At 41.3% G+C, this 26008-nt stretch overlaps 2 protein-coding genes and 1 pseudogene across 3 annotated transcripts in view; 1 reads left to right on the plus strand and 2 right to left on the minus strand.

Moving 5' to 3' along the window:
• Positions 1 to 2617: 2617 nt before the first annotated feature.
• Positions 2618 to 8863, minus strand: LOC101001494 (annotated as a pseudogene).
• Positions 8864 to 8953: 90 nt separating this feature from the next.
• Positions 8954 to 10544, minus strand: LOC110742653 (formin-like protein 3). Its single transcript, XM_031663774.1, has one exon. The coding sequence runs from the start codon at positions 10462 to 10464 to the stop codon at positions 9880 to 9882; it is 585 nt and encodes a 194-aa protein (XP_031519634.1). The 5' UTR covers positions 10465 to 10544; the 3' UTR covers positions 8954 to 9879.
• RAB5A (RAB5A, member RAS oncogene family) overlaps positions 10433 to 26008 on the plus strand; it is a 36466-nt gene continuing 20890 nt past the window's right edge. The window contains exons 1-2 of one of the 2 annotated variants that reach the window (XM_009201779.4): positions 10433 to 10548; positions 14155 to 14408. In XM_009201779.4, the coding sequence (XP_009200043.1) occupies positions 14246 to 14408 (163 nt within the window). In that variant the 5' untranslated portion in view covers positions 10433 to 10548; positions 14155 to 14245. Of the gene's footprint in view, positions 10549 to 14154; positions 14409 to 16977; positions 17138 to 26008 lie in introns of those variants that run through there. The other variant, XM_009201780.4, reaches the window with a different exon arrangement.

Here is a 26008-nt window from a genome sequence, read left to right on the forward strand (position 1 = left end):
AAAATACAAAAATTAGCTGGGTGTGGTGATGCTTACTTGTAGTCTCAGCTACTCAGGAGGCTGAGGCAGGAGAATCACTTGAACCAGGGAGGCAGAGGTTTCAGTGAGCCGAGATCGCACCACTGCACTCCAGCCTGGATGACAGAACGAGACTTTGTCTCAAAAAAAAAAAACCAAAAAACTATTTTCTACAACTTTCTAGAAGGCTAATATAAATATTCTTCTCCTTAGTTCTTTTTTTATGGTGCCAAATTTAAAGTTTTATTTGAGACATTGCATTTTCCATTTGCAATAGTGTTTATAAAGTGCAATGTTATTTCCTTCCACGAGCACATGTTCCATACTCAAGTATTGAGAATGCCCAAGAATTTACTATAGCAGCTCAATTTTTAAACTACTACAAACAGTCATATTGTGACCATGAAGAAGTTATCCTGAAGACAAAAGCTAACACACACAAAATAGGACAGCAGTGAGATCATCAGGACCAAAGCTCTGATCAAACTGTACCTAAAACTCACATAACTCTAGACTTACAGTTACACGGGCCAGTGTCCCTGTTTGACTCGCATTTTCTGTTAACTATAACTGAGACATCTTTATGTCTACCACACTTAACAGTCAACATCCCTTAAGACTTTACTTACAGAAAACTTTTCATGGCTGGTAAATACTCTTCTCTCTTTTCCTTTGAGCTCCTCCAGTACCAAGAGTCTGAGTCACTCACTTTATCACTTCTCTCTCTCTCTCAGACATACACACATACAACAAACCCTTGTGGCATATTTGTGGTGTTTTACCTAACTTTCTGCCCTTCCCTTGGTTATAGCCCCGACCCTGGTACAAGATAACATTTAACATTTGTTACACTGAATTGTGACTGTCAGTGCTTCTGTCTCCTCCTCCCCTGAAGACTGTCAGCTCCTGAGGGCCTGACAGTCCCTTGACTCAACTCCTCTCTACTTCAATGTTTTATGCTTTGACCCCAAAAGATTCAGCTTCATAGGGAGAGAGGTGGAAGGCTGAAGGGCATCCATCCAAACTTGTTTACTAACATTTGTATGTTCTTCCCTAGTTAACTGCCTCTATGCCTTGGCTGGAGAGGGAGCCACCTAGGTTCCCTTCACCTGGAATGTCTATTTTCACACATTCCAAACTCAAGGTCAACTCTGAAAGGAGTAAGGGCTGTAATTGACTGGGAAAGGACATGTGGCAACTTTCTGAGATTATGGTAATGTTCTGTATCTCAGTAGGGATGTGGGTTACACAGGTAACATGTTTTGACATTTGTCAAAATATGAAATTATGCTCTTAAGACACGTGCATTTATTTCATTTTATGGATATTTGACCTTTAAAAAGGTTCACATATTGAACTCTAGTAAATGGCATGCATGATGAAATGTTTAAAGGAATGTCTACACATGTTCATAATTTTGAAATGCATAAAGTGTTGATACATGGCTGGACATACGTGATAAAGTCAAGTGTAGTAAAATGCTAGTTGTAGAATCTGGGTGGTGGATATTTGGGTGTTCACAGTACAATTACTTTGATGTTCTGAATGTTTGAAAATGTTCATCATAAAATGTTAGGAAAAAAATAAGAAATGTGGGCTAACATCTCTGATGTCTTCACAGTCACAGACTTGGTTTAGACCTCATTACATCTTAACTGGAATCTTGCAATCACCCTTACACTGGCCTTCATGTTAGCCCACTGCAGTCTCTCCTCACCGCAAGGATCGCCAGAGAGAACCTTCAGAAACATAAATTGGACCTCTGTGATCCGGTCCCTGCCAACCTCTTCAGCTTCATCCCTGACGCTTGCCGCCTTACTGCAGCCTGTACTACAGTTCAACCCAGGGCTTGCAGTTCCACTCACACACTGGGCTATGTTATGACTTTCTGGTTTTGTTTTGTTTTGTTTTTGAGACGAAGTCTCACTCTGTCACCCAGGCTGGAGTGCAGTGGTGCAATCTTGGCTCACTGCAAGCTCTGTCTCCGGGGCTCAAGCGATTCTCCTGCCTCAGCCTCCTGAGCAGCTGAGATTACAGGCACCCGCCAACATGCCCAGCTATTTTTTGTACTTTCAGTAGAGACGGGGTTTCACCGTGTTGGCCAGGCTGGTCTCGAACTCCTGACCTCAGGTGATCCACCCGCCTTGGCCTGCCAAAGTGCTAGGATTACAGGTATGAGTCACCACACCCAGCCTACTTTATGACTTTCTACTTTTGCTCCTATTGTCCCCTTTGCTTGGAATGCTCTATTCCAACACATCCTCTGCCCTCCTTGCCTGGTAAATACTCTTCAAGACTCAACCCAGGGATTACTTCTTCCCAGTGGCACGTCTTCCCAGTAGCACGTCTTCCCAGTAGCACGTCCTGGGTTGGGTCTCCTCCTTCTTTTTTTTTTTTTTTTTTTTTTTTTGAGACGGAGTCTCACTCTGTCACCAAGGCTGGAGTGAAGTGGCATGATCTCGGCTCACTGCAATCTCTGCCTCCCGGGTTCACGCCATTCTCCTGCCTCAGTCTCCTGAGAAGCTGGGACTACAGGCACCTGCCACCACACCCAGCTAATTTTTTGTGTTTTTAATAGAGACGGGATTTCACCATGTTAGCCAGGATGGTCTCGATCTCCTGACCTTGTGATACGCCAGCCTCAGCCTCCCAGAGTGCTGGGATTACAGGCATGAACCACCACACCCAGCCATGGGTCTCCTTCTTTCATGCTCCCATAGCACCTCAAACTTATTTGTAACATAGTATTTATCCTACTATGATCTATGTGGGTTTCCATGTCTGTATACTAAACTAGATGCTTCTTGAAGAGCAAGCCTTCTAAAGGCATGCACAGGGTCTGATCTAAAAGAGGCTTTGATAAGCCACTGTAGAACTGAACAATTGATATTGAACTGGCATGGATGACATTCTGGCACTCTCCAACAACTTCGTGTTATAGATTTGATTGTATCTCCTCTACAGGAGTTTAAGGCCCACTGCCCCTATTGACTCAGCCATCTTTCTATGTCTCTCAAACACCATCTTCCTCATGAAGTCAACTCAATTTCCTGCCCCAGTTTGGAATGATCTCTCCAATTCCTTTAAAGGCTTACTTTCTATGTACTTCTTTTTTTTTTTTAATGAGATTATGCACCTTTTTGGGCAAATTTTGACTGGGAAAAATTAAACTACATTGACTGATCAAAAAAAAAAAAAAACTGCCACAGAATTTGCTACATACTTGGGTCCTTCAATGTTTCAAGTGTGTGGAACGGTGCTGCATCTATACTTGGGTTATCTTACTCAGTGGTGGGCCCTGAGAAAGCACCACCAGAGGGAGAAGATCCACCAACAGTGAATCCCCTAGGCATTCCTCCTGCACTCTGCTACAGCTTGGTAATGATGGGATTGCAGACTTTCTCCAGCCCTTTCTGCTGATGTTCAAATTCTTCCTTCTCAACAGCCTGATTCTTATCTATCCAGTTAATAATTTCATTCTGCCTGACAAGAATCTTCTGTTTGTCTTCATCATGAATCTTGCCTTGAAGTTTCTCATCTTCAACAGTTGCTTCCATGTTGAATTCATAGGATTCAAGGGAATTCTTGGATGACACCTGTCTCTGCTTCTCATCTTCAGCTTTGTACTGCTCAGCCTCCTGGACCATACGCTTAATATCTTTCTTGCTAAAATGGCCCTTGTCATTAGTGACAGTACTCTTGTTCTCTTTTCCTGTACTCTTGTGCACAGCAGAGACATTGAAGGTGCCATTGGCACCAATATCAAATGTGACTTCAATGTGAGGAACACCTTGGAGTGCAAAAGGTATGCCTATGAGTTGAAACTTGCCAAGCAGGTTGGTATCCTTGGTCATGACATGCTCACCCTTCATAAACCTGAATAAGCACATCAGGATGCTTGTCAGGGTAGGTAGTGAAGGTCTGTCTGCTTGGAAGGAATGGTATTATGCTTAATGAGAACAGTCATGACTACACCAGCAGTTTCAATACCATGGAAAGGAAGAATGACATACAAGAGCAACAAATCTTGAGCATTTTCAGATTTGTTGCCAGACAGAATGGCTGCTTGAACAGCTGCACCATAAGCAACAGCTTCTTTAGGGCTGATGCTCTTATTCAGTTATTTTCCATTGAAAAAGTCTTAGAGAAGCTTCTGAATCTTGGGGATACAAGTAGAACCATCATCCAGGAAAATATCATGAATCTGTGACTTGTCTAGTTTGGCATCTTGAAGGGCTTTCACTACGGGGTCCAGGTGTCACAGAAAAGGTCAGCATTCAGTTCTTCAAATCGGGCATGTGTAAAAGGTATAGAAGTTCATTCCTTCATAGAGATAATGGATCTCAATACTAGCCTGGTTGCTCAAGAGAGAGTGTACTTAGCATGTTCACAAGCAGTATGGAGATGTTAGATAGCTCTCTTATTCTCACTGATATCTTTTATATGCTTGTGCTTGAACTCGGCAATAAAATGGTGGACCACTTGGTTGTCAAAGTCTTTTCCACCTAAGTTAGTGTCTCCTGCTGTAGATTTCACCTCAAAGATTCCATCTTCAACAGTGAGGACTGACACATTTAAAGTGCCACTTCCAGGCCAAGTGCAGTGGCTCACGCCTGTAATCCCAGTACTTTGGGAGGCTGAGGCAGGTGGATCACCTGAGGTCAAGAGTTCGAGACCAGCCTGGCCAACATGGCAAAACTCTGTCTCTATTAAAAATACAAAAATTAGCTGAGGATGGTGGCGCATGCCTGTAATCTCAGCTACTTGGGAGGCTGAGGCACAAGAATGGCTTGAACCCTGGAGGCAGAGGTTGCAGTGAGCCAAGATTGCACCACTGCACTCCAGCCTGGGCAACAGAGTGAGATTCTGTCTTACAAAAAAAAAAAAAAAAGCCAGGAATGGTGGCTCACGCCTGTAATCCCAGCACTTTGGGAGGCTGAGGGGGGCAGATCACCTGAAGTCAGGAGTTCGAGACCAGCCTGGCCAACACGGTGAAACCACATCTCTACTAAAAATATTTTAAAAATTAGTCAGGTGTGGTGGTGGGCACCTGTAATCCCAGCTACTCAGGAGGCTGAGGCAGGAGAATCACTTGAACCCAGGAGGCAGAGATTACAGTGAGCCAAGATCACACCACTCCAGCCTGGGTAACAGAGTGAGAATCCATCTCAAAAAAATAAATAAATAAAAATTCAAAAATACCACTTCCAAGGTCAAAGATCGGCACGTTTCTTTGAGCTCCAACCTTCTGTCTAAGGCATAAGCAATAGAAGCAGCAGTTTGCTCACTGATAATTCTCAGTACATTGAGATAATAGTTCCAGCATCTTTGGTAGCCTGATGCTGAGAATCATTAAACTAAGCTGATATTGTGACCACAGCATTGGTAACACTCTTCCCAAGGTAGGCTTCTGCCATTTCCTTCATCTTTGTCAGAACAATAGAGCAGCTGTCCCCAACCTTTTTGGCATCAGGGACCAGCTTCATGGAAGACAATTTTTCCACAGATCAAGTTGCAGGGGGTAGGATGGGGGGAAGATAGTTTTAGGATGATTCAAGCACATTACATTTATTGTGCACTTTATATTATTATTACATTGTAATATATAATGAAATAATTATATAACTCATCATAATGTACCATCAGTAGGAGCCCTGAACTTGTTTTCTCACAACTAGACTGTCCCATCTGGAGGTGATGGAAGACAGTGACAGATCATCAGGCATTAGATTCTCATAAGAAGTGCTAGATCCCTTGCGTGTGCAATTCACAATAGGGTTGACACTCTTATGAGAATCTAATGCTGCCACTGACCTGACAGGAGCTCAGGTGATAATGTGAATAATGGGGATCCGCTGTAAATACAGATGAAGATTCACTGACTTGCTGCCACTCACCTCCTGCTGCGCAGCCAGTTCCTAACAGGCCACAGCCCGGTACCAGTCCGTGGCCTGGGGATTGAGGACCCGTGCCCTAGAGGACACCTTTCTGGACAGAAGTTTTTTTTATCTCTCCCTTGTATTCTACTTGGACCTTGGGCCTGCCAGCATTATTCACTACCATGAAGGGCCAATGCTTCATATCAGACTGGACAACAGCATAATCAAGTCTGTGTCCAATCAGCAATCAGATTTGGCATCAAAAAGTGCGTTCATGGGGTTCATTGCAACTTGATTCTTTGTGGCATCACTGAGCAATTGTTCAGTATCAGTAAAGGTGACATAGCTTGGAGTGATTGGATTTCCCTGATCACTGGCAATTACCTCTATTTTTCCATGCTGGAAAACAACCACACAAGAGTAGATGGTGCCAAGATGAATACCTACTGCAGGTCCCTTAAACATGGTTGTTTGCATGTAGGCTGGATTGGATTGTGAAGAAAGACACGGGAACCCCAAAAGTGGCCACTGCATTTAATAAATCCCAATAAATTCTTCAAATGACTTTGCAGTATGTAAATCAAGGTAAGGCCTCACTCAATTCATTCAGTCATTCTACACATAGGTATTGAGTCCCTCCCTATTTTGTGTCAGTGTTGGGAATACAGTTAGCCCTCTGTATTCCATAGAAAGTATTTGAGTTAAAAAATGAAAAAACACAAAATAATACAAATTAAAAAACAATACAACTATTTACATATCATTTACATTGTATTACTTATTATAAGTAATCTGAAGATGATTTAAAGCATACAGAATAGCCTACATGCAAATACTACACCATTTTACATGAGACTAGAGCATCTGCAAATTTTGGTACCCTCATGGTGGGGGAATAGGGGAGTGTCCAAGAACCAGTCACCAGCAGATGGACTGACTGTATAACCCAACCCCTATTTCATGGAGCTTATCGTCTAGTAAGGATAGATAACCATCAAGCGGAACGATGCAAACTATTGTATCAAATGGTGCTAAGTGTTATGAAGACTGCATAATATCATGTCAAATGGTGCTGTTACGAAGACAACAGACCGCTTCGACATGTAAGAAAGCACTTTAGAATTAGTGGGCTTAGAAGTCCCTTAGGCAGATGACATTTGAGCTGAAGCCTGAATGATGCCCTCCAAAGACACAAACTTTCTAAACATGACTAGCTTAAGTTTTCACAGCCTTTTATTCACTCACTTGCTGCCATGCCAATGTTTGAGTTACTGTTGGTTTGTCTCCAGGAAAAATTTTGAATTGTCTCCAGATAGTTCCAATTAAAAGTAAATGTAAACTTTCATTATCATCTATGCAAAGATTCATTCTTTAGCTACACAAGGGAGGACAGATTTCCTGGAAGAGAAGGAAAAGTGTATGGGGACCTGTGAATGGTTGAGAGGCGCCTGCCACTGGGAATTAGCTATTGAGTATTTAGAGATTTGAGGGCAGTATAAGCACCAAAGACAGTGTTTAAGTCTTTATGATTATTTCTCCATTTTGTACCTTCCGTAACAAATTCTATCAACTGGCAGGACTCCACATTTGACACTAAAATATATACAATTATCAGTCCTCCTCAGTTATCTGGGGCTATGAAAAAGAAAACACAAGCATATTGCAAGTGGCAATACAACAACAGAGCTTTACTGTAGCATTTTAATTCCTCTAAAATTACTACTGGATCTTTAGAAATGCCAGCCACCAGGGCAGCACTCTTCCAGGCAAACATTATGACTAAACTGTAAAATATTGTGAAATGTATTCATGAAGGAGGTGAAGACAAAATCAGTAAACAGGAATGAGTGAGGAAGCAACATACTGGAACGATGAAACAGGGAGTTTTTTGCAATTTGTAAACTTCAGCATCAGATGTTTCGTTGTGAGGTCTTGTTAGTCTAATGTTCACAATTCTAAATGTAATTAAGTTCACCAATACTTTGGGGGTTCCTATTATAGCAGTCAAAGGTCTTTTGTGAAGAACTGAAATGATGAATAACTGATGGTCACAGCCCTTAAAAACCTTATAATTGAAGGAAAGGCTAAGGAGTAAAGTCCAGGTGCTCATTAAAATAAGGCAGATTTTAAGACAGATATTATAGAGAGTAAGGCAAAGTATTGTGAAATTACAGAAAAAATAATAACTAAATCCAGTAGAAGTATCTGCAGATGCTGTCCAGAGGAACTGGTGTCCTGGCTGAGATGGAGCCAGCAGTTATGGGCAATAATAGTGTTCCAGGTGGAGGAAAAAAAAAGTGATCAGACACCAAGATGGCAACACACAGGCAATATTCAGGGAACACAGATACGTGTGGTCAGGGGACAAATAAAGAGTTTGGGGAGAGGGATTCTATAGAAATAGAATGAAAGAAACATGGGTTGGGACTAGAGTTAAAGAACTTTAGACTGGCAAGTAATGAGATAGCATTGAACATTTTTTTAGTAGAGTGGCTACTGTAAAGAATGGACAGAAAGAGCAGCAGTATGCATTAATTTCAGTTTATATAAACACTACCATGGACCAGGTGTTGAGATTAGACCTCAAATTTGGGGATTAGATAATTTGTTGATAGAATGGACAATGGTTTGTGAGAAGAAAGAGTTGAAGATGATTCTGCAGTTCCAAGTCTGGGTGACTGGGAGGATGTTAATGCCATTCTCTAAGCAGAAGCAGGTTTGGAGTGGAATAGGTTTGGTTTTGGGCATGCTGTTGACATGACAAAACTGATGTCACATATCCTATTTCCTGATTCCTCCTGGGATTGTTCCAGAGCTATCACCATGATTAATAGTTAATATTGGAACAACTCCTTGAGAATAAAATGCCACATGTACCATTTACGTATGACACATTACGTTCTTCTGGCCAACTGGGTAGTTGATCTGAAAGGCTGCCTGTTCAAAGTTCAAATCATCTTCATTACACAATGCCGCCGACTGCACGCCCACAGGATACCTTAACCCGGTATGCTTCAAGGACAATATTCTCGCCATCACAACAGAGCTATACATTGTAAACTGCAAACTGAAAAGCTGCCTTTATTCTGAAGGAAAATCAATTTAATATTCTTCTACCAAATTACCAAAACAATGTTTCTGGCAGAGGCTGGGGAGGGGTTGGTGGCAGAAGCCTTTCCAGAGACTGACTATGGTGTGGGATTCACAACTTCAGTAGGTCCCCCGAGGAGGGTAACGAACGTCTCGGGTAGTCTTTCACCAGAATTGTGTTCAACAACTCACGTTCTGGAGCCAACCCGCAGATCAGAATCCAGCTTAGGCACCACACAGCAGTGATCTCGGACAAGTTACTCAATCTCTTGTGTCTCAAATTATTTACCTGTAAAACATCTACAACTAGAACTGAAAACTTGGCTGCCAGACACTGGGCTGGACACAGATCTACAGCGGTGAGGACAACCAAGGGGAACTAAAATTCGAATGTAGGGAACAAACGATTAACAAGTTAGTTTCAGAATGAAAGACTCCTAGCGTAAGAATTCAACTGGATAATTCCTGTAAAGCATTTAGTGCAGTAAAGAGCGAAGGGAAATTCTGAATAAAAGGTAGATGCTATTTTAGGATTTGGCCCTCCCCGCCCCCTACCAAAACCACGTAAACTCTTAATAGAAGCGACTTCTGTCAGGCGCCTAAAGGCGGCTTTTAGGATAGGAAGGGTCCTCTCTTCCTACTTGGGGTAAATGCGTTTTACCAGCCTTTACCGACCCACCCAACCCCAGGGACATTTTTTGGGGGGAGGTTCTCTAGTACTAGACAAGTTCCCTCTAATAAAGCCCCTTCGACGAGGTGCCAGGATTGGGGTGAGGGAACCTTGCCGCTCCCACAAGGGCTGGGCACAAAAAACAAACAAAAAAATAAGATATTTTGGTCTTCCCCCAAAGCATAGTAAAAGAATTTCCCCCCGAACCCGACCGCCGGGAGCTCAGAGACCCCCCAGCCCAAATAACAATGGCGCTGGAGAGGGCGTGGCCGCGCGTACCTGGGGTGGGGGAAGGGGAGAAAGGCGGCCAGCTCCGGTCAGAGCCACTCGCAGGGTCACGTGACATCTTGCCTCGCCCCGCCCCGCGAACAGACCTGGGCGGGGAGGGATTCGGGAAGGGGCGGGGAAGCGGATGGAGCAGGGGTACTGGCGATGACGGGAAGTGACGAAGGGGCGTAGTTCGCTGCGTGCGGCGACGTGGCGGCGGGGCCGACACCGGACAGCGGAAGTGGCTCCGGCGGTGGGACTTGAGTGTTTGTGTTTTGGTTCGTGAAGGAGCCGGCGGCTGGCCTTAGGGGAGGAGGCAGAGGGAGGAGGAGGAGGAAGACTTCGTCGGAACTCCAGCGCCGGCGGCGGCGGCGGAGGAGGGGAAAGGAAAGAGGAAGGCGGAGCGGCGAGAGGCGGAGACGGAGCCCGACAGGGGCGGCACCACGGCAAGAGCCCCGCACAGTCCAGTGTGAGGGGAGCGACGCGAAGAGCAGACGGCGCCGCCGCCGCCACCACCACCGCCGCCACCACCACCGCCATAGACACACACTCATCCTACGGGCCACGCCTGGGCCTTGGTGCCAGGAAGCTTCGGCCCCGCAGCCCGACTTGCTGCGGTCTCAGGTAACCGAACCGCCTCTCCCCCTGCGCAGTGGGGGTCTGGACCCCAGGTTATCCGCGATCCCCAGCCTGTCCGCGGCCCTGCGGGTACTAAGACCCCCGCCCCTTCTCCCTCATGCGCAGCAGTAGCCTGGACCAGAGAACTATCGAACCCGGCGTCTTGTTCTGCCAGCCCTGGTGACTCATCCTCAAGGGGCTCTGGAGACCGGGATTTGGGGACTGACTGAGGGAGCGACGGGTGTCACCCTTTCCCTTCTCAAGATGGCGCCGTGGAAAGTGTACTGGAGGCCGCGGTTCCGCCTGGTCCCTGTGCTGGCAGTCCTGGGGGTCTCGGTCAAAGCCAGCCAGGTTCGGGGGAGGAGGTTGGAAAGGCCAAGGGACCTGGCGAGTGGTGCTTATCCAGGCGATCTGGAGTTGGCTATAAGCTACTCAGGTGCTCTCCAAGCAGGAACCCGGGCCTACTGCAGGTGTGAATGTGGGGAGCTCCGCCTACCTGCAACTTCCAAAGACGTGTAGTGTCGGTGGGTGGGAGACTCGTCAAAATGGGCCGTCTAGAGACTCTTGTCTTATGTGTGGAAGGTAGTGAACTACAGCGTTAAATAAATTCGAGATAACAGGACCGCTGAACTCCTTCACTGGGTAGAGACCATGAAACTTGTTCTGGTGTTATCTTTCCTGGAAGCTGTTTACCTCTGAGACTTTCAAACTTTTAAGTTCTGAACGTCATAGTTCACATACTTGGTTTTTGTCTTGCTTAAGTGGAATCAAAGCGTTCAATCAGTTGCCTTTTACATAATAAGAAAAAAACACTTGCACATCTCTGGGAATACTCAAGACTGCTCATAAACTTTATTCCTGAAGTAAAATGGAAATGATAACTCAGCATTTGTGTAAGCAAAGTACATGAAACAGTGCCTGGCACAAAATAAGTGCCCAATTTTTTGATCAAAGAACATTTAGAAGGATTTTAACTATAGAATGAGTAACAGTTATTTTCAAAAGATTACAAATGTATATTATGCAAAATTCTTGTTTTGCAAAACAAGTTTCAGTAAGCAGTGAATACAAATGAATACACGTAATTTTTAACCTTCGTGTTATGCTAAGTGTGTATTTACTATTAACTCTAGTTATTTCCTGTTTGAGATCCTCAAGGGGAGTAGCCACAGTTAAGTAACTTTAAACCTTAAAAGTCAAAGTGAAATCAGAATCTTGTTTGATTTTTTTTTTTTTAATGAGAATCTGATGTTTTGCCTGAAATTTTGAAAGTACCGTAGAAATTTGGAGCATGTTGTCCTTGATAAGTAATTTCGTGTTTTTGTAGATAAAAAGACAAATGGAAAATGTTTTAATTGATACTGCTTGTGTAATATCTGAAGATGTATTGGTGCATTTTCAGTACATATGATGTTCTCTAGATATTTTCTTATCAAAGGACCACGTTATTGACAATTTCAATCCCTACTATGTTTATTAGAGATTGTTTACATGTATTGTTTCATTTAATTGTCACAGCAGCTATGCAAGTTAGATATTATAGGAATAGAGACTTGGAAATTAAAGAATTTGCCCAGGCGGAAATTGGTATAGCCAGGATTAGACCCCCAAGTCTGGTATGTTTGTGGGGAGGGGGCATTTGTATTTATACGTCGTTATTTAGAAGCAACTCAGATATTACCTCAATTAATCTGTACATATTTCAGAATGTAATGGTAACAAGATAAGGACTCTAGAAAGCTGGTGTTTAGTTAAGGCAGGGAGGTAGTTTTATTGCCTTAAGAACTAAGATCTCGTGGACATGTTAGGGAAATCAGTATCAAGAGCATATTATAAACTGATTTTATGGGAAAGGCGTATTTCTTTCTTTTGTTTTTAATATAGAGACAGGGTCTCACTGTTGCCCAGGCTGGTCTCAAGCAGTCCTTCTTCCTCAACCGCCAAGTGTTGGAATTTACCAATATAAGCCACTGTGTCCAGTGTGAAAGACATATTTCTTACATGAGGTAGCTAAGTGAAATATAGCAGGGTTTTTAGAGAGGGAATCATCAGGTTTAATATATTAGCATATATTCGGATTTTGATTAAAGATAGAAGGAAACTGTTAAGATTGGTTTGTGAGTGGATTGAAAAAGGTTCTTCAAATATTCACTAATTCCTTAGAGATTAAAAATTAGCACAGAAGTTGCCATTCAGGGTAGATTTTTTTTTTTTTTTTTTTTTTTTTTAGACGGAGTCTTGCTCTGTGCCCCAGGCTGGAGTGCAGTGGCGCGATCTCGGCTCACTGCAAGCTCCGCCCCCCCGGGTTCACGCCATTCTCCTGCCTCAGCCTCCCAAGTAGCTGGGACTACAGGCGCCCACCACCTCGCCCGGCTAATTTTCTTGTATTTTTAGTAGAGACGGGGTTTCCAGGATGGTCTCGATCTCCTGACCTCGTGATCCGCCCGTCTCGGCCTCCCAAAGTGCTGGGATTACAGGCTTGAGCCACCGCGCCCGGCCCAGGGTAGATTTTTTAATGTGTTGTATAAATAAAAAATAATGGCCTGCAGGCTGGGTGTGGTGGCTCACACCTGTAATCCCAGCCTTTTGCGAGGCTGAGGCAGGAGGATTGCTTGAGCCCGAGAATTCAAGATCATGCTGGGCAACATAGCAGGACAGTGTCTCTACCAAAAAAGTGGCCTGGCATGGTTCTGAGCGCCTGTAGTCCCAGCTACTCAGGAGGTTGTGGCAGGATTGCTTGAGCCCAGGAGGTGTAGGTTACAGTGAGCTATGACCACGCCACTGCACTCCAGCCTGGGTGAGAGAGCAAAACCCTTTCTCAAAAAAATTAATAAAAAAAAAAAAAGTCATGCATATTTTTCGTCTAAAAACTACAAAAAAGTTACAATTAGTGTAAGTAAATAAGTCAGTAATAATCCCACCACATAGAGAACAACTGTTAGCATTTCTGTGTATGGTATTCTTGAGCAGATGAAGAAACAGTTTTAAGTCTGTCTGCCATTAGGCACACAAACCTGGGATACTGAAAATATTTGTTGTCCAAAATTACTGTTAATTAAATGAAAAATGCGTCGTTTAACAGAAGACTTCAAGTAATACTAAACTCTAGGATCTGTTCTAAAAGCTTTCCATTTATTAATAACATAATTTTTCTCAAAACAATGTTAACCCAAGTAGCCTGGCTACAAAACTTGAACTCAAGTCATCTCTTAGGTTGCCTGGGTTTGAAACTCAGCTGTGTGTCACTTCTGTGACAGTAACTATGTGACCTCAATTAAGCTTCTTAACATCTCTGTGCTTGTTTCCTCATTTATAAGGATTGTAATAATATCTCATTTTATAGGATTGTTGAGAAGTTAAGTACTTAAAGTACTGCCTGGCGCAAAGTTGAAGCTTTGAGGTTAGCCTTTAAAAAAAAAAAAGAAAAAATGATTTTGGGCTCAAATCCTATACCTTTAAATTTCCTTTAAAAGATAGGTCTAGTATCTTTTAAAGGAAGATTGAAGGTCTAGTAGAGCTTAAGATAATCGTGCTATAGGCAAAATTTAAAGTGATTAATAGTAAATTTGCTTTACTGATTTGTATATTTAATTCATAATTGTTTCTTTACAGTTCTTTACCTCCAGAAAGAAGAATATTGACCCCTTGAATTCTGGAAGTTCATTGAAGAATCTGAAATTAAGGACTTATTTCAAATTTGGACATGGCTAATCGAGGCGCAACAAGACCCAACGGGCCAAATACTGGAAATAAAATATGCCAGTTCAAACTAGTACTTCTGGGAGAGTCTGCTGTTGGCAAATCAAGCCTAGTGCTTCGTTTTGTGAAAGGCCAATTTCATGAATTTCAAGAGAGTACCATTGGGGGTGAGATTTTCTTTTTTCCCTGCTTCATTTAATCGAATCATACGTTGACAAAGTATTTTGATGTTCCAGTTGTGTGATTATGAATAGCTAAGTCATAGAGTGAAGAAAAGAGCTGTTCAGCTTACCTTAAGCTTTAAGACTTGCCTTTATTTTTGTTAAAATGATGTGTTTTTACATTTGATTGTTTGGTTAATCCCTTGTGGTTATATTGTCGCTAAAATACAGATAAAAACATGAGTAGAATCAGTGTCTCAAGTAATATGACTTGACCTGATACCTATTTCTAGCTAACAAGTAGAAGCTTCTTCAAATTAATACAGTACATGTTTGTGCTCAATTATATTGGTTTAAAATGAATAGTAAAAAAAAGTAACCTTAAATTCTGATCTATATAACTGAACTATTTGTAAATCATTATACTTATTTGTAAAATTAATTAAATATAATTAAATACTGCTAGATGTACTTTTTTTGTTGTTATTTAAGAGATGGAATCTTGCCTAGGCTGGAGTGCAGTGTCCGGATCATAACTCACTGCAGACTGCAGCCTGGAACTCTCAGCTCAAATGATCATCCTGCCTTAGCCTCCCACTAAGTAGTTGGGCCTAAGGGTGCTTGCCACCATGCCAGGCAAGTTTTTTTTTTTTTTTTTTAAAGAGTCAGAGTCTCGCTGTGTTTCCAGGTTGGTCTTGAACTCCTGGCCTCAAGTAAGCCTCCATTCTCAACCTCCCAGGTAGCTGTGATTATAGGTGCTCCCTGCTAAGATGTACATGTAAGAATGCTCCTAAGCTGAGGGAAGAGAAAAAGTGATTAATGGAAAGGGACATGACAGGAAAATGGAACCTGAAGAAAAAGATGAAATGAGAAGGGAAAGAATAGGCACTGACAAGGTGGTCATGGTGCGACAGAGATGAGGGGAAGGTAAGATGCAGGGTGAAAAGGAGACAGCGAACAGTACGATATTGTCAAGAGAGGACATGAAGTGGGAAAATTGAATTTTAGCTGGGCATGGTGCTGCATTCCTGTAGTCCCAGGTATTTGGAGGCTGAGGCAGGATTATTTTAGCCTAGGAGTTCAAGTCTAGCCTGGGCAACACAATGAGAACCCATCTCTTTAAAAAAAAAAAACAAAAAAAAATTGACTTTAATCAAAGAAACCTATAATTATATAGCTGTGGGACAAGAGAGCCTCTTTTGGGCCGCTGTTTAATCTGTGAAATGATGCTTTTAATCTGTGAAATGATGCTTTTCAATTAGATGAAATGTGGGAAGAATGACACAGTTTGAGATTCACGGTATTTTGCAAGTGATACATAATTAAGCAATGCTCTTTTCTGAGGTATTTGTATATATGTTTTAACCCCATCCTGTAAAATTAAAGTCAAACTGTGGAAATAAGACAGGTAGATACCAGCTGGCATGTGGCAACTTCTTGGAATCTGTCTTTCAGAAGTAGAACTTCATACTGTGCATTTAGTGAGTGTTCTTCAGCAAATATGCTTGAGAATGTTATTCATAATCTTAGACCCATTCTAGTAAGATAAGTTACAGAACTCTACTACTTCCTGGCCTTTGTATATCTTGTTACAATGTTATATTAGAATGTTTTATGTTTTTTCTAATTGCTGAGCATCAGAAAGCATCATGGAGCTTTTGAGTCAGAAGTCTTGACATTTTAAAAAATGTTAATACACAATGTATTAGACATCCTTTGTGATCTTTTTTTTCCTTGAAGGTACATCCACATGTGATTTTGTTGTTGTTGTTAATACACTATATCCATTTTAATAATGAAATACTGCTTCTCTAGAAGGTTTCGCTTCCTCCAGAAGCAATTTAATCTAAAGCTAACTGTTAGTCCAGTAGGAAAAGGTTAAAGAATGCTAGATCATGTACACCCACTTACTTTACTGTTAATGGCAGCATTTCCCAAAGTATATATGCATTCTGGGTTAAATACCTGGGCCAAATACGTTTGGGAGTTACTATATGCTACTCTTTTCTCCTCTCTTTATTATTTTATTAAAATAATAAAAAATCTGAAGTACTGTAGTATAGAACTTAATTCCTGGGGAGCTTTGCAAGAGCTTAAGGTTAGAATTTTTATCTTGTTTTGGGTAATCCACTTCTAAGTTTATTTTTTCCTAATGATAGCTCAAGAAGGGTGTTTAAAAGAAAAATGTAACTCATATCCTGTGTATCATAAACATATCTCTGATACGTGTGTGTCTCCATATAATCTCCATGTAACACCAGTTAGATTGTCTTGATTTCATTAATGAATTTTTCGTAAAGATTTTCATTTCTATTTGTAGAGCTTCCTATTTAAAAACAAAAATGAATTTGCATCCAAATTTCTATTAATCCTTTTTTTTTTTTTTTTTGAGACAGGGTCTGTGTCGCCCAGGCTAGAGTGCAGTGGCTCCGCCCTGGCTCACTGCGACCTCCGCTTCCCAGGATTGAGCGATTCTCATGCCTCAGCCCGCCAAGTAGCTGGGACTATAGGCGCAAGCCACCACCCCTGGCTAATTTTGGTATTTTTAGTAGAGATGGGGTTTCACCATGTCGGCCAGGTTGGTCTTGAACTCCTGGCCTCAAGTGATCCGCCCGCCTCGGGCTCTCCAAGTGCTGAGATTACAGGCATGAGCCACTGCCCGTGGCCTAACTTTCTGTTAATCTTTATTGGATACTTTTTCACTGTGCTGACCCCATGTGAATACTATTCAGGAGGTATGACACTACCATTATGATTATAGCTGTGGACACTGTTCTTTTATGCTCTGTACTCATAGCTCTTCACCTTTAGGAGCTAGAGTAGATGTAAAACATTTAAGAATTTTAAGGTTTGAGCTATTTCATGATCAACTCAAAAGGTCTATAACTTGCAGGTAATACGTATTTTTGTTTTGACTGACAGGTAGTAGAAGTTACCTGAAAAATGAAGCCAACCAACTCTTTTGCATTTCAGCTGTTGGGGTTTTTTTTTTTCTTTTTGAGACAGAGTTTCACTACGTGGCCCAGTTTGGAGTGCAGTGGTATGATCTAGGCTGACTGCAACATCCACTTCCCAGGTTCAAGCAATTCTCCTGCCTCAGCCTCCTTAGTAGCTGGGATTACAGGCCCACACCACCACTCCCAACGAACTTTTGTATTTTTAGTAGAGACAGGGTTTTGCCATCTTGGCCAAACTGGTCTCAGACTCCTAACCTCAAGTGATCCACCTGCCTCGGCCTCCCAAAGTGCTGGAATTATAGGCGTGAACTACCATGCCTGGCCTCAACTGTTTAATTTTCACTTTACTGTTTATATCTCCTGACTTGAGTTATTGTTCTGAAGCACTCACTTAAAATTTTCATCTCTATTTGATTGTGTTCAAAGGTGGATATCATATGTTACATTTCTTTGTGGATTCTGGATCCACAAAGAAAGAATATCAAGATTTTTTCTGTAATTTGTGTGGTTCTTCCTAAATATAATAACTTGATTTAAAAATTCCTGTTGCGCTGGGCATGATGGCTCACATCTGTAATCCCAGCACTTTAGGAAGCTGAGGTGGGCAGATCACTTGAGTCCGGGAATTTGAGACCAGCCTGGCCAACATAGCGAAACCCCATCTATACAAAAAATACGAAAATTGGCCAGGCGTGGTGGCACACACCTGTAGTCCCAGCTACTCAGAAGGCTGAGGTGGGAGGATTGCTTGAACTCAAGAGGCAGAGGTTACAGTGAGCCGAGACTACACCCCCACACTCCAGCCTAGGTGACAGAGTGAGAACCCTGTTTCAACCAAAAAAAAAAGAATCCTTGTTGCCTCACCATACTTCATGCATCTTACCCCTATAGCACTCTTGATGAAATTGCATGCAGCAGATTTCGCAATTTAGAGAGTTCTAGCTTGTTTGTAGGGGTTTAAAGTTTGCATGACATTTATGTTTTATTGTTTGTCTGAAGTTAGCCGAGAAGTTAACAAGGAGCAGTAGGCTCAGAGAGTTGTCTTCCTTCTTTGCTTGGCACTGCATCTCTAGGCTCAGTAGCTCTTCAGTAAATACTTGTTGAATGAGGGCTAGCCATCTTTCATGTAGCACCTTGAATACCTGAAAAAACTTTAAAGATTCCTAGTGAGTTTCTCTTCTCAAGAAATATTTATTTTTAAGAAGACATTTATGTGATATTTATAAACAAATTAATCCTCAGTGGTTAGAATATGCGGTGAAATAACAAGCAGACAGTCCTTTTTTTCTCTTCTGAGAAAAGTGCTTCATACCACAGTTACAATTTTGTTTGCACTAATCAAAAATGTCTTATAGACTCTAAAGTTTAGGTAATGGAACTGTACATGAAAACATTAACATTCCTCTTGCTGGTTCTGTGATTTTTGAACATTAGCTTAGAACAGTGGTCCTCAAAGAGCATTCCCACTTCCAGAAGCAGCTGCATTAACTAGGAACTTGTTAAAATGCAGAATCTCAATCAAAGCATTTGGGTGGGACCAACAATTTAGGTTTTAATAAGTTTTCCAGATGATTCTGATGGCATGCTAAATTTGAGAACCACTGCTTTATGTGTTCTGAGTAGTTGATTTTACATTAATACTAACATTGATTCTCCCATACACAGAATAATTGTGGGGTTTTTTTGAGGTGCAGTGTTTGTCGGAATTTTAAAAACATTGTTGACCGGGTGCGGTGGCTCATGCCTGTAATCCCAGCACTTTGGGAGGGTGAGGCTGGCAGATCACGAGGTCAGGAGTTTGAGATCAGCCTGGCCAACATGGTGAAACTTCATCTCTACTAAAAATACAAAAATTAGCTGGGCGTGGCAGTGGGTGCCTGTAACCCCAGTTACTCAGGAGACTGAGGCAGGAGAAACATAACCCAGGAGGCGGAGGTTGCAGTGAGCCGAGATCGCGCCATTGCACTCCAGCCTGGGCGACAGGGCGAGACTCCATCTCAAAAAAAAAAGAAGAAAGAAATGTATTGCAGTTATTAACTCTAAGTGAAGTGCTGTTTCTACTTATATATTTAACACCCATCTAAATTGGTTAGCATGGCAAACTAGTTGTTTTTATTCTAAAACAACATCTAACAGGAATAAAAGTTACTGTTAAAATGAAGAAAAACAAGGCTTGTTTCAAACTTATTATTAACATACTATTTTACCTAACAATTCATGGCCAAGTAATTCTCAAGAATAAACCATTGTGGTTAAGAAAGAAGACTGTATCCAGATTAAAGTTTTTACCACAATGCCTGGCACAGAGTAAAAGGTTTATTAAATTATAGCTATTACAGTTACCATCACCACTGTTACTTTTGGCTGAGTCATTTTATCACTGTTGATATTTTTGTTGTATTGTCATGATATAGTATTATCTTGAGATGATAGCTGTTACACCTAGTGCATAGCATTTGATTTAGAAAATTTGAAGATTTGAAAAACTTTGTGTTTTCCTTTTTTTTTTTTTTAACAGCCTGCTCTGTTGCCCAGGCTGGTGTGCAGTGGTGGCATCAAAGCTCACTGCAGCCTTGATGTGGGCTCAAGTGGTCTTCCCAAGTAGCTGGGAACTGACTGTAGGCATGCACCCCACACTTGGCTAATTTTTTATTTTTTTGTAGAGACAGGTCTCACTGTTAGTGCCTAAGTTGGTCTCAAACTCCTGGGCTACAGCAGTCCTCCCACCTCAGCCTCCCAAGGTGCTGGGATTATAGGTGTAAGCCACTGTGCCCAGCCCAACTGTGTTATTTGTGGAAGTTTCTCAGAGGGAGAAATTACAGGGCTAAAGTACTACATGTATGCATATGTTAAAGTTTCTTCCAGTAACTACTTAATAATGTGTACCTGAAAATTGCTAAATTGTTAAATGTCCTCACCATTAAAAAATAGTAAGTGCCAGGCGCATGGCTCATGCCTGTAATCCCAACACTTTGGTAGGTCAAAGTGGGCAGGTCGCTTGAGACCAGCCTGGCCAACATGGCCAAACCCCATCCCTACCAAAAAAAAAAAAGCAAAAAGTAGCTGGGCGTGGTCGTGCACGCCTGTGGCATGAGTATTGCTTGAACTTGGGAGGCAGAGGTTGCAGTGAGCTGAGATAGCGCCACTGCACTGCAGCCTGAGCAACAGAGTGAGACTCTGCCACGGAGGTTGCAGTGAGCCGAGATAGCGCCACTGCACTCCAGCCTGAGCAACAGAGTGAGACTCTGTCTCAAAAAAAAAAAAAAAAGGTAAGTAGGTGAGGTGATACAGTATTGAATTACCTTGATTTAGTCACCTCACAATGTGTACATATATCAAAACGTATTATATATCATAAGTTATATTGTAAATACATACGATTTTTATTTTCAACAATACCTTAATAAAGCTGGGGAAAATAAAGTTACTTCCTAAACACAAAAGCTAGCTAGAAAATTTAAATCCAAATAACTTATGTTTTTCCAGTAGCAGAAAGCTTTCTACTGTTGCCCTTCACTTGTTAGCCTTCAGAATGGCTTGTTTGTATAATTATAATCTGTGCTTTTATCTTTTTGCATGTGCACATTGTTAAAAGTACTTTTGAGAAAGAATAGAAGACCTGGAGACCAAACCACCAGCATGTGGTTTTTGATTCATGAGAAAAAATGTGTGTTTCAAATATTCATTCTACTTTCTGATACATTGATAGTTAAAATTTGTGGAAGTTAATCATTTGGTTTCAAGTGAAATATTATTATCTTTATGCATATTTTCTTCTAAAAAGTACATATTCAGAATTTGAGAGGTTATTACCTAGAGAAGTTGATAGAGATTTGATATTTCATATCCGTTTATGTCACAACCTAAAAAAGTCTTTCAGTAGTCTTAACTATTCCCTAACTTCTTAGTTTAAAATATTATCATATGTGGCTACTTTAACATTCCTGTGAGCTGGGAGTCGGTATGCATGGTTCTCATCCTCACATGCTTTCATAAGCATTTATGTGAACTCTGTTTATACATTTGTAACACGAGAGTATTGAACTAGGTCAGGATTCTTGTAGGCCAGGTGTGGTGGCTCACGCCTGTAATCCCAACACTTTGGAAGGCCGAGGCAGGCATATCACCTGAGGTCAGGAGTTCGAAACCAGTCTGACCAACATGGCAAAACACTGTCTCTACTAAAAATACAAAAATTAGTAGGGCGTGGTGTCATATGCCTGTAATCCCAGCTACTGAGGCATGATAATTGCTTGAACCTGGGAGGCAGAGGTTGCAGTGAGCTGAGATCACACCACTGCACTTCAGCCTGGGTGACAGAGTGCTGAGGCATGGGGGGCTGAGACATGAGAATTGCCTCAACCTGGGAGGCAGAGGTTGCAGTGAGCAGAGATTGCACCACTGTGCTACAACCTGGGTGACAGAGCAAGACTGCATCTCAAAAAAAAAAAAAAAAAAGGATTGTTGTAGAGCAGATGTTCTTATAAACTGTATACTCTTCTCATTAAACAGTATAGTCAATACAATTTAACTTTTGTTTTCTTAAAATGTATTTTAAGATTTGGAATCATGAGCATCAGTTTCTGCCTTGCCATGCTTAGTGTGTTGATGCTCTCTGGTGGTTTGGAAATATTCAAGCTGTTTGGTAGAATGATTTTGCCAAATAGCTCTTAGTGAACTGCTCTTACTGATTCACTAATTTGCTGCTTTTATTTGTTATATATGGGAAATATTAGGTTGTCTAAAGCAAACCAAAATGAAACCGGAAATCATCTCTGATGATTCTAAAATTAGAAATCAGGGACGACTTCTTGGTATAGTTTGGGAGACAAATTGAGTAAACATTGTAATCTGGTGCTATATATTAAAGGTTTTTGAAAGTGATATTATATGCCACTTTTTAAAAATTAAGCCTAAATCTCCAACTGATCTTTCTGTTAATGTACTGATTTATATTATATATAAATATCTCCAAAAGAGGATATACATAGAAAGTAGTCTCAGTTCCATTCTGAGGAAATCTGTAAATTTGCATAAGCTTTAGTGCATGGACTTTGTGAGATTTATTCTGGCTGCATTTAGTCTATTTTTGCTACCTCTCTGGTTGTGTTCTGATTTTTTGAGACAGGGTCTTGCTCTGTTGCCCAGGGTGAAGTGCAGTGACATGATCATGGCTCACTGCAGCCTCAGCCTCTTGGGTCAAGCAGTCTTCTCACCTTAGCCTCCCAAGTAGCTGGGACTATAGGTGTGCACCACCATGCCTGGCTAATGTTGAAGTTTTTGTAGAGACGAGGTCTTGCTGTGTTGCCCAAGCAGGTCTTAAAACTCCTGACCTCAAGTGATCCTCCTGCCTTGGCCTCCCAAAGTGCTGGGATTATAGGCGTGAGCCACCGCGCCAGGCTGCATTCTGAATATATAAGGTTTCTAGATAATTGATCTTTTCAGAGACACACTGAGAGGCACATGAAAGACACTTGGTTTTGAATAATAATTGGTGGAGGCAATTTTGCTTTTAGAATAGAATAAATAATTCTTACTTGATAGAAACATGGGAAATTTTGGCAAACTGTTTCTCCCTTTTTTAGGTTATATACCATAATAACCTGACATTGCATATACATAATCTTGTTTATGAAGTATGCTGAGTAAATTTATGATAGGATAGTATCATTTGGAGTTACATCAAGAGCCTTTTCAGCAAACCTCTTTGTGAAGGAGAATAAAGATGTGTAAGAGTAAGAAAAGCAACAAGAGTACTTCTAAAGGTTTTTGTTTGTTTGTTTTTGAGACAGGGTCTTGCTCTGTTACCCAGACTGGAGTGCAGTGGCATGATCGTGGCTCACTGCAGCCTCAACTTCTGGGCTCCAGCCATCCTCCCACCTCAGCCTCCTGAGTAGCTGAGACCACAGGCGTGTGTGCTCCTGCCCCCAGCTAATTATTTTTGTGTTTTTGGTAGAGATGGCTAGTCTCTGTGTTTCCCAGGCTGGTCTCGAACTCCTGAGGTCAAACAATCAACCTGCATTAGCGTCGCAAAGTGCTGGGAGTACAGGCGTAAGGCACTTGTGCCAGGCCTCGTTTTTTGTTTTTTCATTCATTGGTTACCTTGATGTATATGTAAACTTTAGTTACTTAGTTACTAAATTCTTCAAGATGAAAAAGTTAAGTGTTAACTGAAGTCATATGTTAGACTTTGAAAATAAGAATGCACTACAAATCAGAATATCTGAAGTAAGTGTTGCTAAACAGCATTCATCCTTCTTTCGAGGAAAGGTAGAAGCAGGATGAAGAACCAGTTAGTTATTCACGGTTTTTTAAGCCTTAAGTGTTTACAGTAGTAGTAGTTGGATATTCTTTGGGTTCCAAATAAGAAGTGGGTAATCTTGATACGTGACTAGTCACTGCATAATTATCAGACACCTTCAGCTTTTCTCAGTCAAAAAACTGTTCTTTATCTTTGCGTTAAACTAGAGCCAGAATGTGTTCCACTTAGTTACTATCATTTTTATTTGAGGTATAACATGAATAGAATTTTCTCCTCTATTGCATTCATATGTAATTTGTGAATTTTAGAAATGTGTGACTTCTAGGAAATAAAGGATAATTTAAAGATAGGATACTTAAAATAATTACTTGTTATGTGATACATTCCTAGAACTTAAACAGCTTTTTCGCAGGTTTCATCTGTACCTTGTCATGGCTATATGGGGAGGTACTAATTTTATAGACAAGGAAACTGAAGCAATAAAAGTTAAGTATATGCTTGAAGTTTTGCAACTAGGTGACAGCTGGGATTAAAGACATCTTTCTGAAATGCCATTCATGTTCTGGAATGTACTGTGTATGTGTGTGTTTCTCCTTGCAAGAACCTCTCAGACTGTTAAATAATATGTAGTTTTTGACAGGTAGGGGCTTTCTTGCTATATATCACTTAAGGAAAATAATGTGAAAGTATTTTGAAAACAAAAGAATATAAGATGATAATTTAAATTGTCCATATTCCTAAATTATCACCATTTTCATTTTTATGCCATTATCATGTATCACACGCTGTATTTTAACTGACTTTAATCAAATACATTAATTTGTTCATGTGAATCAAAATTCAAGAGGTTTATAAGGTTTACAGTGAAAAATCTCCCCCTCATCTTCTATCAAGCCCACTCAGTTCTTTTCCCCAAAGATGATGTTACTTTGTTATATATCCTTGCAAAGTTGCTGCTATACTCAAATCTATATATTCGTGTTTCCCTTTTTACAAAATTTGAAATATGTCAGACCTACTATAATACACTTTTTATTTTTCACTTTAATGCTGGTCTAGTTATCTATTGCTGAGACGCAAATGACTCCAAATGTAGAGACTTAAAATTATTTTATCATCTCCATGGTTCTAGCGAGTGGGCTTAGTAGGTGTTTCTCACTCTGATCTTTCCCCTGCTTTTGCAGTTCATTATGGGGCAACAATCATCTCAACACATCTGGCAGTTGGTGCTGGCTGTTGGTTGGGACCTCAGATGGAGCTGTTAGTTAGAACACACCTACATGTAGTAGCCTTTTATGACGTTGCTCCAGAAGTCACATAGAAAGATAGCATCAGTTCTATTCTAGCCACAGGCCTGTACAGATTCAAGGGAAGAGTGTCAACATCACATTGTAAGAAGAATGTGGTATGGAGTGTCTTGTTGCAGCTACCTTAGAAAATACAATCTACTGGCCGGGCCGGGTGGCTCACACCTGTAATCCCAGCACTTTGGGAAGCTGAGGTGGGCGGATCACGAGGACAGGAGTTCGAGACCAGCCTGGCTAACGTAGTGAAACCACTTCTCTACTAAAAATACAAAAATTAGCCGGGCATAGTGGTGCATGCCTGTAGTCCCAGCTACTCAGGCTGAGGCAGGAGAATGGCTTGAACCTGGAAGGCGGAGGTTGTGGTGAGCCAAGATTGCGCTACTGCACTCCAGCCTGGGCAACAGAGCAAGAATCCATCTCAAAAAAAAAAAAAATACTATCTACCATAAGACCTATCTATATCAAAAGAACATCCGCATTTTTCTTGGCTGTAACAGTATTCCCTTGCCTGTGTCATATTAGTAATAACAGTTCTCTAGTTTTAGATATGTACATTGTTATATCTTTGGCTGTAATAGTAGTGTGCTAAATAACAGTGAGCAGTAATTTCTCACATATTCTGAGAATATCTGGAGTATATATTTTTAGAGCCCATTGTGTTTACTTTCTCTTTTTTTTTTTTTTGAATCGGGGTATCACTTGCCCAGGCTGGTGTTCAGTGATGCTATCACAGCTTGCTGCAGCCTTGAACTCCTGGGCTCAAATGATATTCCCACTTCAGCCTCCCAAGTAGCTGGGACTACAGGTATGAACCAACACACTTGGCTGATTTTTAAATTTTTGTAGAAAAGGGTTCTCATTATGTTGCCCAGGGTAATCTCAAACTCCTGGCCTCAAGCCATCCTCCTACCTTCACCTCCCGAAGTGTTGGGATTAAAGGCGCGAGCCACCATGCCCAGGCTGTGTTTCGTTTTTCTGTGAACTATTCATAACCTCATGTTATTTCTGTATAGATTTCTTTGTAATAGTCACACTACTGCATTCCATTTGATTTATTAATGGTAATATTTCTCAGTACAT

Source organism: Papio anubis, chromosome 2 (assembly GCF_008728515.1).
Source record: "Papio anubis isolate 15944 chromosome 2, Panubis1.0, whole genome shotgun sequence".
NCBI lineage: Eukaryota > Metazoa > Chordata > Mammalia > Primates > Cercopithecidae > Papio > Papio anubis.